This window comes from Myotis lucifugus, unplaced genomic scaffold, assembly GCF_000147115.1.
Source record: "Myotis lucifugus unplaced genomic scaffold, Myoluc2.0 scaffold_105, whole genome shotgun sequence".
Classification (NCBI taxonomy): Eukaryota; Metazoa; Chordata; class Mammalia; order Chiroptera; family Vespertilionidae; genus Myotis; species Myotis lucifugus.
This window is the reverse complement of record NW_005871153.1, coordinates 1,200,056-1,218,954: the sequence shown is the minus strand read 5'-3', so window position 1 is coordinate 1,218,954 and position 18,899 is coordinate 1,200,056. Positions and strand designations below refer to the sequence as shown.

Below are 18,899 nucleotides of genomic sequence, written 5' to 3'. Positions count from 1 at the left end.
ACCCCCACCTTCCTTCCCACTGGCCTGCTCGCCCCCAACTGCCCCCCTGCCCCCCTGCGCACTCCAAATTGCCTCCCCCACCGCTGTCCTGATCACCTCCAACTGACCCCCACTGATGGCCTGCTCGCCCCCAACTGGCCCCCCTGCTGGTCTGCTTACCCTAATGGCTCCGGCCCCCCATCAGCCTGATCACCCACAACTGCCATCCCATCCTGGCCTTATCACCCACAACTGCCCTCCCCTCTTGGCCTCTAACCACCTCTACCTCGCCCCGCCACCAAGGCTTTGTCCAGAAGAACGTCCGGAAGGTCTCCTGGAAGGTCTCCCAGTCTAATTAGCATATGACCCTTTTATTAGTATAGAGGCCTGGTCCATGAGTGGGGGCCGGCTGGTTTGCCCTGAAGGATGTCCCAGATCAGGGTGGGGGTCCCACTGGGGTGCCTGGCCAGCCTGGGTGAGGGGCCCCCATTGGGGTGCCTGACCAGCCTGGGTGAGAGGCTGATGGCTGTTTGCAGGCTGGCCAAGCCCCCCAGCGGGAACCCTCACCCCATGGGGGTGTGGCTAGCCTGGGTGAGGGGCTGAGGGCTGTTTTCAGGCTGGCCAGAGCCCCTTCAGGGTGGGGGGGGGTCCCACTGGGGTGCCTGGCCAGCCTGGGTAAGGGGCTGATGGCCGTTTTCAGGCTGGCCATACCCCCCGGTGACCCAAGCTCCCAGCCTCTCCTTTTTTTCTTTTCTTTTTTTTTTTTTTCAACACCTCCTTGAGCAGAGGCCAGAGCCAGCTGGAAGCAGGTATCTGGGATTTATTTATCTTCTATAATTGAAACTTTGTAGCCTTGAGTGGAGGCTAGGGCCAGCTTGAAGCAGGTATCTGGGATTTATTTATCTTCTATAATTGAAACTTTGTAGCCTTGAGCGGAGGCCAGGGCCAGCCGGGAAGCTTGGCTCCTATCGCCGGGGGCAACCCAAGCCTCCTGCTCACTTGAGCTCCGTGGCCACCGCCATCTTAGTTGGGTTAATTTGTGTACTTGCTCCTGATTGGCTGGTGGGTGTAGCGGAGTGATGGTTAATTTGCATGTTTCTCTTTTATTAGTGTAGATATATATATATATATATATATTAAACAGAGATAGGCAATTTCTCTAAAAAAAAAAACACCACCAATATTTTCACAAAACACAAGCATTCAAACTAATATTTACATAAACAAAGTTAAAATATTAATCAGTAAATTAAAAAAGATAAAATGTATTTTAAAATATAATCAAATAATGAGACAAAAGTTATATAATATTTGGTATAATTATTAACAATCATTTTGTTTACCTGATAACATCCACTCCCCCAGTCTGGGTAACTCTGCTTCCTTTCACAATTTTCCATGACAAATGCTGATTTCTGAATTAGACAAACTGAATGAGGTCCATACTTTTCAGCACCATAGTTTTTTAAAAGGTCTGAAGAAAACCAGAAAAATTTTCTTAAAAACTGATCTTTGGCTCAAAGAACAAGAAATTGAAGTATTCCATCCTTATGACTAATCGTTATTTTAAAAACAAACATGTTTAATGGAAAATTTCAATTTAAAATATCAAGAGAAAGAGGGCTCCAAACTTAAACTAGGTTCTCAATACAGAAACTACTGGGAGAAAATTATACCAGAAACAAGTGATAAAAGTGGATCTAAAGTATTTAAGTTAAATATACAGAGGAAATGGCACTGAGAATCACCTTCATTAGTGGCTTAAATAGCAGTCACTTGCCAAATGACCCAAAATAGGATGAAGGCAACTATTTATATAATGAAAGCTTTTTGGGGGTCTTGCAACTTTTGCAAAACTCTTTTTGTATTTTCAACTTGTATTGTCATCCCCTGGAAGTTCATAAATACCATGCTGATCTAGTCTCAGACTAAACACAAACTTGCAGAGTGGACTCAATGACCTCTAAATAGCTAATGGGGAAAGGATGAAGCTCTTAAACACAAGCAATATTTTGCTCTCTTTACACTTAATACAAGTAAGTTACATCTTTTGAAAGCAGAGAGTTCAATTAGCCCATTTAAAAATATTATAAAGATAAGTATTGCCCTGCCATTGTGGCTCAGTGGTTAAGTGTGGACCTATGAACCAGGAGATCATGATTCAATTCCCAGTCAGGGCAAGTGCCCAGGTTGCAAGCTCAATCCCCAGCAGGGGGCATGCAAGAGGCAGCTGATCAATGATTCTCTCTCATCATTAATGTTTCTATCTCTCTCTCCCTTCCTCTCTAGGGAAGGAAGGCCCTAGTGGGGCAACCTCCCAGTCCCTGAAGACTTTTGAAAAACCTCTTTCTGGGGAGGCTTTTCTTTTCCCTCCAGCGGCTCGCAATTCAAAGGCGCTAGCTGCGGAGCCACCTGCCACAGAGCTGCCTAATCTCTCTCCGCACCCAGCTGGATTGAGTCTGGGGCCCGGTGGGGCGGAACATCCCCAGCCGCTGCCCGCAGGCGGGATGCTGGCGGGGGTGGGGCATGTACGCAGGGGCCTTGGGGCTGGACCCCCAGCCCCCAGCGTGCTCTCTGCCTGGAGGCATCCAGCTGCAGACCTCCGACCCCATTAACTGGATCAGCGGTGAGGTGAGGAAATGAAATTTGGGGCGAGTACCATGGGTGCAGTCCCCATGACCTTCCCCTCCCAGGATAATGCTGCACTCCCTAACCTCCCACGTGCCAAGAGATAAATGTGGATTCACAAAGGCAGGCCCCCGAGGAGCTTCCCCAGCTGAGTTACTCACTTCTGACACCCCCACCCTTTGCTTTAAGGCTGCATTCTCCTTCCCTAATACATGTTGCTTGAAGTACACGATGGTTTGTGTTTAGACATGTGATAAACGTGGGGAAAATAAAGTTTTGTGCTTTACAACAAAAGAGACTGGAGTCTGTGGGGGTCTCTCTCCTCTCTCTCTCTTTCTCTCTCTCTCTCTCTCTCTCTCTCTCTCTCTCACACACACACACACACACACACACACACACACACACACTCTTCCTCCCCTCTTCCCTGGCCTGGCAAATATTCACGCAGAAAGTTAACCCTAGCTCCTCAGAACCCACCCTCACTGGAGTGGCCTCTGTTTTGTTTTGTTTTTTTCCTCTCACAAGGTTTCTTTCTAACCTCTAAACCAGCAGTCAGACATCCCCACGAATGGTCCTGGATTGCGAGAGGGTGCATGAATTTCATGCACCAGGCCTCTAATATATGATAAAAAGGTAAGTATTTCCCTGGCTCGGGGATAGCTCAGTTAGAGTGTTGTCCTGATACGCTAATGTTGTAAGGTCGATCTCCCATCAAGGTACATACAAGAATCAACCAGTGAATGCATACGTGGAATAACAAATTGATGTTTCTCTTTTTCTCTCTAAAATCAATCAATAAAAATTTTTTTTAAAAATAAGTATTTTATTTTATGTCAATTTTGAAAAATCTTAATTATATAAATGAAAGAAAATGTAAAATAGAACTCTATATTTCTTTTATTTTCAGAGTATTTCGAAGTCCTCAAAAAACAGTGACCAATGGTAAAAAAAAAAAAAAAAGGAGCATCAGCAAGCTACAATTCTCAGGCCAAATCCTGAGGGTTATCTGTTTTTATAAATAAAGTTTTAGCCAACACATCCACACTCATTCATTTATAGATTGTTTATGACTGCTTTCACACTACAACAGCAGTGTTGAGCAGCTGCAACTGAGACTATGACCCACAAAACCTAAAATATTTACTATCTTGCTCTTTACAATAAATGTTTGCCAACTCCATCTGTAAAACAATAACATGTGATAATGTATTTTTAGCAAACCCATGACTGATAGATCTGTGCATTTCTTTTGTTTTATATGGAACTGCTGAGTAGTTGTATCATAAATCTTTAATATTTATTAAGTAGGTGAGTGATAAAAAAAAATAACTACAAACCCTGTTAAATCTGCTAGGTTTAAAAATAAAACATTATGGAAATTTAAAATTTAAGTGACTTAGTTTGTAATAAAGTATGTAATAAAGGGGGAGTGGGAGAAAGGACCAGGTTAAAAATTTTGATGACGCCCTAACCGGTTTGGCTCAGTGGACAGAGCGTTGGCCTGCGGACTGAAGGGTCCCAGGTTCAATTCCGGTCAAGGGTACATGCCTCGGTTGCAGGCTCGGTCCAACGTGCAGGAGGCAGCCAATCAATTATTCCCTCTCATCATTGATGTTTCTGTCTCTCTCTCTCTTCCTCTCCTTTCCTCTCTGAAATCAATAAAAATATATTTTAAAAAAATTTTGATGACCACAGAAACAAAAACTATTTATTGCTATTTATTAACATATCAGATGTGAGAACACTTTATTTATAGAGGTGGATAGTATGAGCTGTAACTATTATTGTTGAATATCCAAGTGCCATACTGTTTATCCCTTTGAAGACCTGTTCATTTATATGTATTAAGAAAGAATAAATAGTATGACAACATCTTACGAGTGATGGGATAATAATGCTATCCTGATATCTGAAGAATGGCATGTTACTTCTAAATTACATAAAATGCACACTCCTCAGGAGTTGAAAAAATAGGTTACCTAATGTGATTAGCTAAAAAGAGCTCTCCATTGGAGGACCCTGCACTAAGAAACTGGATCACTTAGTGTCTTTTTATTCATCTGTGAAATTCAAAAATATCTTCTCTATGTCTCTCGTCAGGTTCTTAGAAGAATAAAATGAAATATAAAAATGAAAGAGTTTTGCAAATGAAAGTGTCAGGCAGATGTAAGATATTACTAAAAAGCAGTGTGTATACATGCACAAATCTATCTAATAGCTAAAAATCCTTTCTATGTGTGATGGTCCTAAGCTCTTACTACATTAATTCATTTAATTCTCACCAGACCTCTATTAGACAGATATTATTATCCCCTTTCTACAGAGGAAGAAGCTGAGGCACAGAGAAGTTAGACTATTTACAACAGATGGATAGCAGTGGAACCACAATACAAATTCCAGGGTCTGTGCTCTTAACCACTATTTTACATTGCTGATATATAACTGTAATATGTATATAACATTTCATTTCACTAGACTACTAACCTGGTTGATTTTCCAATATTCTACAATCTGAGCTGCGCTGATATTCACCACTTACATGCCAAATGAATTCCTGACTGAAAGGGCAGTAGTCAGCAATTTCTACTGAACCACCATAATGAGGCAAATCTTCTGCAGGTATTCCACTGAGTTCATCAAAGTACTACAAAAAAAGTATTAGGAAGACAGAAAAAAAAGAAATATTCTGTATAAACAAACAAAGTCCACAGACAATTTGTAGTAACCCTCTAATGCTGTATAACACAAAGAAGATATTAATGTAGTTTTCCTCATGTACAGCAAGCATGTCAAACTCAAAAGCTAACACAGGCCAAATAAACAAGGTATGCGGCGCGTGGGCCGTGAGTTTGACATGCTTGATGTACAGTGTAACACAAAAATATTAATATACTACTCAGGGGTATGTCAAAGCTACTGTAGTTTTAGAAATAAGTAAGGTAAGTAAACTAGTTAAGTTTTTTATTAGATAACAAATTTGGTATGTTTTTAAAGAATGAATCAGAAGACTTTTAAGAGTTGACAAAATACATAAAACTGCATAGAATTAAAATTTTAAATATACTGTACTTCAAATGTCTTTATAGGCTGTTTTGACATTCTTGAAAAAATAAAATTGTAAGAAAATGCAAGAGATCACATATATACATATAATACTTTGAACACCAAAGGAACAAGGTACCAGATAAATCTTAAAGATTTCACATTTTACACCAACTCATTGAATTATAATACTACTAGTGGCCCAGTGCACAAATTCGTGCACGAGTGGGGTCCAGCCAGCCTGCCCTGATTGGGGTGGGGGTGGCCAATCGGGGGCGGGGCGGGGCTGGCTGGGGAAAGGGGTTGCAGGCGGCTGGTGGGCCAGCCCCGCCCTGGTCAAACTCCTGGTAGAACTCCCAGTTGAGGGGAAAATTTGCATATTAGCCTTTTATTATATAAGACGTCTAAGTATAGTTACCATCATATGGTGTCTGAAACGCTCAGAAAGATCATAAACCTATATAGGAAGCTCAAAATGTAGCAGCAATCATTTAAAATTAGCTTTTGTGATATAATTTCTGATTAACGTGTCCTTTGAAAATGACAGGCAGAGTTCAGGCTTTTTAGAGATAGCCATGGCAATGAAACACTTAAAAGGTCAAATCAGAGATTCAGACAACATCATATGGGGCCATTTTCTTCACCTTTTACATCCCTTGAGTCAAACCTCCTCTAAATCAGAACTCCCAAGCCTTCTAATTAATTGGCTTAGAGTACCTGGGTTATTTTCTTTAAAGAATCTTGGGGGGGGGGGGGGTTTTGGTGTGTAAATTAGAGGAAATTAAAGATGAAGACTTTGGAAACAACTAGAAAGAAAAAAACATACAGTTTAGAAATATTTAGAGCAAAATAAATATTCTAAATGCTTCTTACTATTTCTACAGGAATTGCTAGATATTAATTACTATCTATTATCACATTAGTTATAAATAAATGGAGGAATTCCTCAGTTTTATCTGACTTATAGAAAACAAATGAGGCCTTATAAATTGAAACAGTTAAGAGACTTTACTCTTCTAATTCAAAATAGAAACTTATTTTTAAAAAGGTGATTCTTAAAATTGGGCCCCAATCAAGTGTTACCTGGTATTCTTGAGGCAAAGGTTTTGGAAACTTCTGCAAATTACACACTGCAACTGCTCTCTGGTCCTGTCTGCAAGTTAACTGCAAGGGATTACTTCTGAGGGTGTCACAGTAAGGGCTCAGCATCTGCCTCCTGCCCATAAAAACAAACACCACAGTATAAAACTGTAAAGAAAACAGTACACGTCTATTCTTTTCCATTATAAGCTTATCTTTTCCACTATAATTTCAATGTTTTAATAGCTTAAAATTAATTGCTAAATAGAGTTATAAACTTATTTTTCAAAGGGTAAAAGGAATGCTTAATGTAAATGTGAAAGATTAAAGCTAGATGCATTATAACATTATTTCACTGTTATTAAATAAAATCCTATTTATCTCTCTCCATTTTTGTCAGTAAAATGGAATTTTAAAGACCTGATTTGCATTTTATATGACAAATAATGAAATTCCAGAGCTTGTCAAAAATACACATCTTCATAATTAACAAATGGAGTCTCAGAAACAAATGGAGATGATGTCCCCTTTGTCCTGCAGCTACAAAGAGTTAAATATTTTCTATGCTACAATCTAGTTCAAAGAATCCTATTTGACAATTTGTTAAATTAAAAACATTCACGCCCTGGCCGGCCCTCAGACGGAAGGGTCACAGGTTCAATTCCCGGTCAAGGGCACGTACCTCAGTTGCAGGTTCAATCCCGGCTCTTGTTGGGAGGCAACTAATCAATGTGCCTCTAACACATGGATGTTTCTCTTTCTTTCTCTCTCCCTTCCTCCCTCCCCCGTCCCTTCCACTCTCTCTAAAAACTCAATGGAAAAAATATCCTCATTCCTTGGGTGAGGTTTAAAAAAGAACACACATACACACAAAAACAAAAACAATATTCACAATCCAATCTTGTTTTTCTGCGTAAAATGAAAATTGTGTCAATATTCCTAATTGTTACAACTTGTTCTGTTCTCTGCTAAATCTAATCTTGGAGAGAAAGTAATTTATTTAATGTTTAATTATTTAATTTGTTAATCCTCTCCTCTCCCAAGGATACTTTTTCCATTGAGAGTGGAAAGGAGGGAGAGAAGCAGGGAGATAGAGTGGAGATTGGGGGGCAGGAAGGGTAGGTGGAGGGAGACGGAGACAGAGAGAGAGAGAGAGAAACATCGATGCAAGAGAGACATTGATTAGTTGCCTCCCACACACGCCCTGACTGGGGCCAGGGATCCAACCTGCAACCCAGGTACATGCCCTAAAGTTTAGTGTGCAGGCTAACACTCTACCCACTGAACTACACAAGCCAGTGCTCAATGGAAACTTTTTAAAAAATTGCACTAATTGCTACAGATTAAACCGAGTCCTCCAAAATTCATGTGTAGAGGCCCTAACCTCCAATCTGACTATAACTGGAGAAAGGGTCTTTAGGAGGCCATAAGGGTAGAGTCCTAATTTGATAGGTCTGGTGTCTTTAGAAGAAGAGGAAGAGACCAGAGTGCACTCTCTCTGCCATGTGAGGACACAGTGAGAAGGTAGTTTTCTGCAAACCAGAAAGAGAACTCTCACCATGAACAAAATTGGCAGGCACTCTGATCTCAGACTTCTCAGCCTATAGAACCATGAGAAAATAAATTTCTGCTGATTAAGCCACACTTTCTGTATTTTGTTATGGGAGCCCAAGCAGACTAAGACATGATTGGAAATAAAAATAAAACATTGAAATTTGTGGGACAATGCTGAAGAAATGCTGAGAGGGAAATTTATAACACTAAATCAGAAATATGTAACATCTCAAATTAATAATCAACAATGTAGAGAAAGAAGAAATAAAAAGCAAAAGAAAAGCGATAAGATAAAAGCAGAAATCAATGGATTTGAAAACAAAAACAACAGAAGACATCAATAAAACAAAAAGTTCGTTCTTTTAAAAAAATTGGTAAAACTGCCCTAGCTGGTTTGGCTCAGTGGATAGTGTCTGCCTGTGGACTGAAGGGTCCCTGGTACGATCCCGGTCAAGGATACATGCCTGGGTTGCAGGGGCCTGCAGTGCAGGAGGTAACCGATTAATAATTCTTTCTTTTTAAAAAATATATTATTATTCACTTTTTACAGAGAGGAAGGGAGAGGGATAGAGAGTTAGAAACATCAATGAGAGAGAAGCATCGATCAGCTGTCTCCTGCACGCCCCCTACTGGGGATCGAGCCTGCAACCAAGGTACATGCCCTTGATCGTAATCGAACCTGGGACCTTTCAGTCCACAGCCCGACGCTCTATCCACTGAGCCAAACGGGTCAGGGCCAATAATTCTCTATCATCATTGATGTTTCTAGCTCTCTCTCCTTTTCCATTCCTCTCTAAAATCAATAAAAAATATATATATTTTAAAAATTGGTAAAACTGACAAACATCTAGTTAAATTGTAAAAGAAACAGAAGTCAAAGGATTTTTTTCATTCATTAAAATGTTTTTCATTCATTAATATGAATACAGTATATAGTGAATACTGTATTCATTATATACAATATAATTCCATTTATATAATATTCTTGAAAGGACAAAATTAGAGAAATGGAGAACAGATTAGTGATTCCAGGAGTTAAGGAGGGGCTGACATGAGAGGGTACTGAGTATGACTATAAAAGGGAAACAAGAGGGATCCTTGCAGTGATCCAAATGTTCTGTATCTGACTGTATCAGTGGCAATATCCTGGCTGTGATGTTGTACTATAGCTTTGTAAAATGTTACCAATCAAGGCAACTGGATAAAATGTACATGGAATGTCTGCATATGAATCTCTATCTTAAAAAAAAAATATATATATATATATACATACGCATCTACACTAATAAAAGAGAAAAATGGTAATTGGCGTACCACCGCTACCCTTCCGATTGGCTAATCAGCGTATCCTTATGCAAATTAACTGTCAGCCAAGATGGCGGCCGGCAGCCAGGCAGCTGGAAGCGAACGTGAGGCTTGCTTGCTCCCGTGACTGCAGACTCCAACGTTCCCCGCCTTGCCGGACTCTGAGCTGGCAGTTTGAAACATTCTAACAAATATAGCCGGCTGGGATCTCAGAGCTGAAGTTATACATTGTTTCGATTATAGAACGGCAAACAAACCAGCAGCGGAAGCCTCAGAGCTAGAGCCAGAGCTAAAGCTGGCCCAGAAGAAAAGAAAAAAAGAAAAAAAGGAGTGGTTGGGAGCTTCCCGCCAGCCTGAAAGCAGTCAAAACCGCCAGCCTGAAAGCAGCCCTCAGCCCCTCACCCAGACTGGCCAGGCACCCCTTCCCGCCAGCCTGAAAGCAGTCAAAACCGCCAGCCTGAAAGCAGCCCTCAGCCCCTCACCCAGACTGGCCAGGCACCCCAGTGGGGACCCCCACCCTGAAGGGTGTGTGACCAGCTGCAAACAGCCCTCAGCCCCTCATCCAGGCTGGCCAGGCACCCCAGCACTGGGATCAGCGGAGCCGTGAGGCCTCCTGGCACCAGATCAGCGTGACAGGGTGCAGCGCCCAAACCCCCTGATCGCCCTGCGGCTCTGTGTGTGATAGGGTGTGGCGTCCCAACCCCCTGATCGGCCCTGCTCTGTGTGTGACAGGGGGTGGTGCCCCAACCCCCTGGTCGGCCCTGCTCTGTGTGTGACAGGGGGTGGTGCCCCAACCCCCTGATCAGCCCTGCTCTGTGTGTGACAGGGGGTGGTGCCCCAACCCCCCTCCCCCTGCCCATGGGCCCTGCTCTGTGTGTGACGGGGTAGAGCCATAACCTCCCCATCGGCCCTGCCCTGAGTGTGACAGTGGTGGCGCCCCAACCCCCTGATTGGCCCTGCTCTGTGGGTGATAGAGGGCGGCGCCCCAACCCCCTGATCCACCCTGCTCTGTGTGTGACAGGGGGCAGTGCCCTAACTCCCCTATCGGCCCTACTCTGTGCGTGACAGGGGGGAGCTCCCCAACCTCCTGATGGGCCTTGCTCTGTGCATGAGAGGGGGGGGCAGTGCCCCAACCCCCTGATTGGCCCTGCTCTGTGAGTGACAGGGGGCAGCGCCCCAACCCCCTGATGGGCCCTGCTCTGTGAGTGACAGGGGGCAGTGCCCCAACCCCCCGATTGGCCCTGCTCTGTGCATGACAGGGGGCGGCGCCCCAACTCCCCAATCAGCCCTGCTCTGAGCCCGACCAGGGGCTGCACCTAGGGATTGGGCCTGCCCTCTGCCACTCAGGAGCAGGCCTAAGCCAGCAGGTCGTTATCTCCTGAGGGGTCCCAGACTATGAGAGGGCACAGGCCGGGCTGAGGGACCCCCTCTTCCCCCCCGAGTGCACAATTTTTTGTGCACCGGGCCTCTAGTATACATATAAAATATGAACATGCGTGTGTGTGTTTGTGTGTATCTCCCAAAATTGGAGACTGTATTTTTAAAAAAGCTTGCTAGGTGATTATAATATGCATCCAGATTTGAGAACTCTATTGAAAAATACCTTTATTTTTTTTTAATATTGAATCAGCAGTTACATCTATGTTTATGAGTGCATTTTCTGGAAAAAAAAAACAGTAAGAAATATAGAGTATGTAAAATTTTTGCAGTGTATATTTATGAATTATAAGCTAAACAGAAATATTTTATGGTCTGGCTCCCACATTATAGATTCTTTTTTTTTAAAATATATTTTATTGATTTTTTTTTTACAGAGAGGAAGGGAGAGGGATAGAGAGTCAGAAACATTGATAAGAGAGAAACATCAATCAGCTGCCTCCTGCACGACCCCCACCGGGGATGTGCCCGCAGGCAAGGTACATGCCCTTGACCAGAATCGAACCCGGGACCCTTGAGTCCGCAGGCTGACGCTCTATCCACTGAGCCAAACTGGCTAGGGCTAGATTCTTTAAGTAGTATATGATTTAAAACAATATGCAGCTATTTGTTATATCACCAAATACCATAAATGGTTTTCTACACATTTTGAATATGAACTATTCTGACCATATTTTGAAAGTAACACTTTAGGCTCCAGATAAAGAACAAAATCAGAAATAAATTGTTATCAAACATTATGAGGAAATGTATTCTTACTTTTTTCTCTGCTGATCAATCCAGAATTTACAGCTCTTCCTGACAAAGTCACAGCCCATTCCTCGACCCCAGTCTAACTTCTCAGCCATGCTATAATTAGCTTTATACCAGCTGTGGAAATAATTCAAACAAAGCACTTTTTATTGCTGTCATTTAAAAAACAATTCCAACATACCCAGGACAAATCTCAACAATGAGAAGACTAGGACCTCAAAAGGGACTTTGGTGGCCATCCCACCGATAGGCATTACTAAGAAAGCCCTTGCTGCAAGGGTCTCGGGGCAGGACTGGGGGACTTCAGTTTTATGGTGAGGCTGTTCACAGTTGAAAAAAACACTAACAAACCATGTTTCCATTGTAATTTCCAAAGATGATAGAAGTCACAGAGTAGAAACTGGTTCAGGTGTGAGACCAGTGGAATGAGGGCCAAAGAAACAAAGAGAATGAGAGAAAAAGAGAAGTAAACTGAGGAAGAAACAGTGGGATTGTTAGGTAGCTAGTTTTTACCTAATCTGATTCAGTTGGCCCTAGTGTCTTGCTTCTCTGGCCTTGAATCTGTGCTATTTTATCATACAGGCCCTGCTTGTGACTAAATATTACACCATTATAATAAGACCAATTAATACAATGTCTAATACTTTTAAAATATTCTCATTTCAGAAAACACACACACACAGCACATTGATTTAGTTTCCTGGCAAATTTAATTGACAAGCTTACTTTTATTAGCATTTCTTTTTTTCTTTTTCTTTTTAATCTTTTTTTAAATTTTGGTCCTAGCCAGTTTGGCTCAGTGGATAGAGCATTGGCCTGTGGACTGAAGGTCCTGGGTTTGATTCTGGTCAAGGGCTCGTACCTCGGTTGCAGGCTCCTCCCCAGCCCAGGCCCAGGTCAGGGCTCATGCAGGAGCCAACCAATCGATGTGTTTCTCTCACATCAATGTTTCTCTCTGTCTTTCCCTCTCTCTTCCACTCTCCCTAAAAATCAATGGGAAAAATGTCCTCGGGTGAGGATTAACAAAAAAAAAAAAAAAAAAAGGAAAAAAAATCCTTTTTAATTTTTCAACTAGAGGCCCGGTGCACAGATTCGTGCACGTTGAAAGGAAATTAATTAGAAGGTGGCTGGTGGGGCAAGACTGGGCGAGATGGGCCAGACACGCCCTGGATCCACCCTCCTGCGGTCCCTCCCTGGCTGGCCACACCTGGGGCAGTGCTGGGGCTCAAAGGGCATCTGCAGAGTGAGTGGGGTCCCTCCGGCAGGTGGGGTCCCTTGGCCTGGCTTGCGGGGATTGGCCGAAACCGGCAGTCTGACATCCCCCAAGGGGTCCCAGAATGCGAGAGGGCATTCTGCAAAGTTGCTGTCATTCTGCTGCTACTGGGTTGAGCATCTGCCCCTTGGTGGTCAGTGCACATCATACATACTGGCTGGTCGGCCAGTCAGCAGGTCGCTTAGCCTTTTATATATATAGATAGATTACAGTTGACATACAATATTATATTAGTTTCAGGTGTACTCTATACTGATTAAACATTATATAACTTACTAACTGATCCTCACAATAAATCTCATACCCATCTAACACCATACGTAGTTATTTTTTTATTTATTTTTTAAAATATATTTTATTGATTTTTACGGAGAGGAAGGGAGAGGGATAGAGAGTTAGAAACATCAATGAGAGAGAAACATCGATCAGCTGCCTCCTGCACACCTCCTACTGGGGATGTGCCCGCAACCAAGGTACATGCCCTTGACCGGAATCGAATCTGGGACCTTTCAGTCCGCAGGCCAACGCTCTATCCACTGAGCCAAACTGGTTAGGGCCATACATAGTTATTAGAATATTATCTATATACTATATATAAAAGACTAATATGCAAAGTGTCCCCTCGGGAGTTCGGCCAGGAGAACAGTTCAATCGCTTGCTATGATGTGCACTGACCACCAGGGGGCAGCACAGAACATGACGGGCAACCAGTGGCGGCAGCGGAGCTAAGGGAGTGAGGGAAGGAGGAGGTGGGGAGGTGGGGGGAATCACATGGTGGCAGTGCATGGGTAGCGACGGAAGGAGGAAACGGGGAGGCGGGGAACCTGATTGGCCCTGATCACAGGCCAGGCCTAGAGACCCTACCCATGCACAAATTTCGTGCACTGGGCCTCTAGTTGATTATAATGCTCTACTTTACATCCTCATGACTATTCTGTAACAACCAATTTATACTTCTTTTCTTGGTTAATTGACTTTAAAAAGAGAAAGGGAGAGGGAGAGAGATAAAAACATAGCTGAGAGAGAAACATAGCTTGGCTGCCTCCTGCACGCCCCCTACTGGGGATCAAGCCCAAAGTCTGGGCATGTACCCTGACCGGGAATCAAACTGTGACCTCCATGCCAGCCGGAACCAGCAACCTCTTGGTGCATGGGACAATGTCCAACCAACTGAGCCACACTGGCTGGGCTCCGTGTCTACAGTTTTAAAATATTGCCAGGAATTTAGAAAAAATTAGCCCATGTTGCTGTTGTGTTGCCTCAGAAAAAAAGAAAAAATGCTTTAAAATTCACCAGTGCCATGATTTTTCATTAGTGACTCACACAGTCTACAGTGCTTCTATATCCAACTGGTATCTGAAAGAAACTAGCATTGTTTATAAAAGGGCTATAAATAGGTTGTTAAGCAGAGCAGCAGGACCACTTCAGCTAGCCATTGCTTATTCAGGGATAAATGAGAAAGAGCTATACTGGCACTAAAAAAAACATCCATCATTGTGGGGTTTTTCCCCTTTTCAATATATGAATGCCCTAACTTGGTCCACTGTAAAGTATGAGAAACAATGATAACCTAGTAGCAATGAACACAGTGTCTAGGCTGTGGTTTCTTAAAGCTATCTCTATTAAAAGGAACCAGCACTCCCTGTAAGATTGGCTGATGCCCAGGGAGTATGTGCTGGTCAGCCTGGTACATTCTACCATACCAGAAACCAACATGTCTTTTCTAAAGGATCCAGGAGCCAATAAAAAAAAAAAAAGACCCCCATTGGAGTCATTTAAAAACAGCATTCTACTGCTTTACCAGAAAGTTCTACTGCTTTAAAAACCAGGAATCTATACATCACCAATTTCACTTATAATTTTAAAAAAATTTTAAATTAGTCTTTCCTTTATATTAGTATGGCCTCTATGTATTGAAAGATAAATTCCGTAATACTAGGAATTTTGTTCTATTCCTTACTATATCTCAGGGCCTCAAATATTTATTGAATGAATAATGGAGTTGTTAGAGGTAATGGATAACTAACTGCACAAAATTCTAAGAATATTTTACTTCAATACAAAATGTCAGTATTTTAAGCTGATTAGTTTATTTAGCTTAATCATATTTATTTTAATATTCATTTCATTTTAATGAACAATTCATATAATAATCTCAAAGCTGTCTTACCCAGTGTCCTCCATTAATGCCAGAGTGATTCGAGAGAGGACTCGGTTCTGGGTGTGAGAACCAGTCATTGCTTCATTCTGAAAATCGCCAATAGATTTTCGTTAGAGGACTGGACCCCTTGCAATCTCAATAATTTCCATCATTACGCTGATGTATATTTAAAATGTCATAAGTATGAGAGGCTCATGAAGTATTCACTTAAAATAGTGAAATACATAAGTCTTGTTTAAAATGACAAGACTGAAGCTTAAAATCTACTTTCTGCCTCAAATGTCTACATTGTGTCCAATTTTGTTTGAATGGTAGACAGCCAGCATTTAGAACTCTGTGATGAAAATGAGGATAAATACATTGAAACAGGAATACTGTAAACATATTACACTACCTAGGCAAAATGGGTAGTTGAGACAGATGCCCAGATAATAATTACCTGAATTACACAAAAATGCTTTCATAACCCTCAACTTTGTGATCACAGAAATACACATTAATATGCAAAACACGTATCACAGGATCAAAGGATTTACATGAGGGACCTAAAATACCATCAAGGTCTACTATCTACCCAATGTTTTAATTCATATCATAAAATTTATACCAGTAGGTTACCTAACGATAAGGACTTCACTGCCTCTTAAGAAGGCGTATTCTATCTTTGGGCAGCTCTGACTATTCTTCCAATCTTTAATTTGAACACTAGATGGTCTTCTCAAGCACTTTAATATCACCTTTTTAAAAAATAGGTCAAGGACACAAAGTTGACTTCAGAGAAAGGTATAAGTTGATGAAATTAATAAAATTATTACTATCTACTGAAAAGTAAATAAGCTTTCATTTCTGGCCAATCTATAGCTTTCTAAAGGGAATCACTTGATAAAATTGCTTAAAGAAAATAAACTGAAATTCCCACGGGAGAAATATATGTCGCTTCTAGTAAGTTTTCATCACTGTTACTTGTGGTCATCTAGATAAGGTCAGTACAAGCATTAATTTTATTCTTTTCACAGTTTTACCAACTCAGGTCATGATACATGTAAGCATAATTTTCAAATCCTTCACCCATTTTTAAATTTTTAAATATTTTTACTGATTTCAGAGAGGGAGAGATAGAAACATTGATTGGCTGCCTCTTGCACGCCCCCCCTCCACTGGGGATGAGCCCGAAACCTGGGCATGTGACCTGATTGGGAATTGAACCATGATTTCCTGGTTCATAGGTCAAGGCTCAACCACTGTTAGCCATGCTTTATTGCTGAGTTATAAGAGTTCTTCATATAGTCTGGATTATAGACCCTTATCAGACAGATGATTTGCAAATATTTTCTTCCGTTCTGTGAGTTGTCTTTTCACATTCTTGCTAGTGTCTTTTGAAGCACAAAAGTTTTTAATTTTTTATGGAGTTCATGTTGTCTATTTTCGTTGGTTGCTTATGCTTTTGGTGTCACATCTAATATATATATATATATATAATCTCCTTTGAGCAAGACACTCCACTTGCAGGGATTTATCTCTTCTTTTTCTATATAAAGAAATTTGACCTTGAGTTAACTTCCTAATTCTGGTTTCTGGAAACCTAATAAAGGTGGAATGTGAACTGAGTTACCAGCAACAGTACACAGGGAAAAAGACCTCCTGATATGCGTCTGGATATGGGATTACTATAAGTGAACAGAACACCTGTTGGTAAGCCACAATTTGGGACTTCTGGGTGTGCAGTGACTGTATGGGTATGACCCTTACAGGGTTCTGCAAGTTATATCTATGGATAACTCTTAGACTGCTGTATGGAGTATAAGAGAAATGCCTGATGGCCATGGTGGCATGCTGTGCTTTCTTTCCTCTATCCTTCTACATGAATGTTTTTTCAATGTGGACCATTTAGGTCTTGTTAATTTGATTGTTTAGTTGAACCTAATTACCACCACTAGAACAACACTCCTAGAAGACATTACAGATTTAAATAAGTTGCTCACTGCAATATTTTTAAAATAAAAAATTAAAAAGTTATTCATTAGCATAGGAATGTTGTTCATATAATATGTAGCTATTAAAAAATGAACAGATCCAATATACAGATTATTCTACTAAAGCATGTGTTTCTGTATGTGAATGAGCTCATGTAAGCCTGGTAAATAAGAAAACATCATCATCATCATAAGGATCGTGTTGCTTCATAATGATTTTCCCCCTGGATTTTAATGTTTTGTGCAATGGAGCAAAAGCAGCTAAATACAAAGCACACTAAGGCAGCTAAACACAATAACAGAGAAATGCTATACTGTGCAGGATGTCCGTTCACTCCATGCTCTTCTACATGGCTTGAAGTGCTTATTGCATGGTTCTCTCTAATCTTTGTACAATTTTACTATTTTCTTCCATTGCTCAGATTTATAGTCTCCCATCCAACTATCACTGCTTTTTGTTATTGTTGTTCAATATAAAGAAATACTAGAGTAAATATAGTTTATTTATTGGAAATATATGTCTTTTTAAACCAAGCTAGCACTTTTATTATGGTGCTCTGGTATTTGTTTTTCCCACAAGCCTTGTTATTTTTAGTGTTCAATTTTGGAGGAAGAGGTTTTTCTAGGAAAGCATACATTGCATTACAGTGGAAACACTTTACTACCTTGGAGAAATGTTTAAGATAAATATCATTAAGTGAAGAAAGTTGTAGAAATGTACAAACCATTTTTTAAAAAGTATATATGTTAGTTTATATTTCTGAAAGGATATACAAAAAACTTAAAAAGTGATTACTTCAGGAAAGTGAATCTGGAAAGCTAAAGGGCAAAAGAGACTTAAATTTTTTTTATTTTACTAGCATACACTATTATACTGTTTGAATGACTTTTTACCATAAGTAAGAAAAAATATGTCTAGTAACATATTAAAGAAAAAACAGATTTAGTAAAATTTTAATGTAAACTTACCTCTAATAACCGCTTTTCCCAATGGTTGAGTTCAGTGCCCATACCACCTTGATTTTCAAGTTCCATTCCCTCCAGAATTGGACAGTTAAAATGTTTTCTTGCTTCATCCTTAAAATCAGAAAAAAATACAATAAGATAATGGCAAATGATCACACTATATGTAATAAAGAATTAAAGAATTACTTTGGTGCCCTAGCGGGTTTGGCTCATTGGATAGAACGTCAGCCTGCGGACTGAAGGGTCATGGGTTCAATTCTGATCAAGGGCACATGTCTGGGTTGCAGGCTCCATCCCCAGTAGGGGGCGTGCAGGAGGCAGCCGATCAATGATTCCCTCTTATCATTGATGTTTCCCCCTCTCTCTCCCTCTCCCTTCCTCACTGAAATCAATAAAATATTTAAAAATAATTTTTAAGAATATAATTTTGTTCATTTGGTTCTGCCTGTCCTTCAGTTAGAGACTTCCAGGGATGGAAAATATGCCAAGAGCAGTGTAAAAGTTCCAAAGACTCTTAGAAAGAGCTGTGTTCAGTCAAGGAGGAAGAAAGGGAGAATAAGTTTCTGTCATTACATAAACGTGTGATGGTTAATTTTATGTGATCTTGGCTGGGCCGCAGTGCTTAAATATTTGGTCAAACATTAGTCTGTATATTTCTATGTGGGTGCTTTTGGATGAGATTAGCATTGAACTTAGTGGATTTTGAGTAAAGCAAATTTATAGATGGGCCTCATCCAATCAGTTAAAG

The 18,899-nt window shown here is 40.9% G+C and overlaps 1 protein-coding gene across 3 annotated transcripts in view; it reads right to left on the bottom strand.

The window, feature by feature from the left end:
- LMLN (leishmanolysin like peptidase) overlaps positions 1-18,899 on the bottom strand; it is a 62,081-nt gene that overhangs the window by 11,650 nt on the left and 31,532 nt on the right. For 2 of the 3 annotated variants that reach the window (XR_002830264.1, XM_006092835.3), the window contains exons 10-15: positions 18,155-18,262; positions 15,222-15,298; positions 11,785-11,895; positions 6,733-6,865; positions 5,092-5,251; positions 1,323-1,453 (exon numbers count right to left, since the gene is read on the bottom strand). Coding sequence is in view for 2 of the 3 variants with exons in the window: in XM_006092835.3 (XP_006092897.1) it covers positions 1,323-1,453; positions 5,092-5,251; positions 6,733-6,865; positions 11,785-11,895; positions 15,222-15,298; positions 18,155-18,262 (720 nt within the window). In the remaining variant the exon portion in view is untranslated. The remainder of the gene's footprint in view (positions 1-1,322; positions 1,454-5,091; positions 5,252-6,732; positions 6,866-11,784; positions 11,896-15,221; positions 15,299-18,154; positions 18,263-18,899) is intronic. The other variant, XM_006092836.3, reaches the window with a different exon arrangement.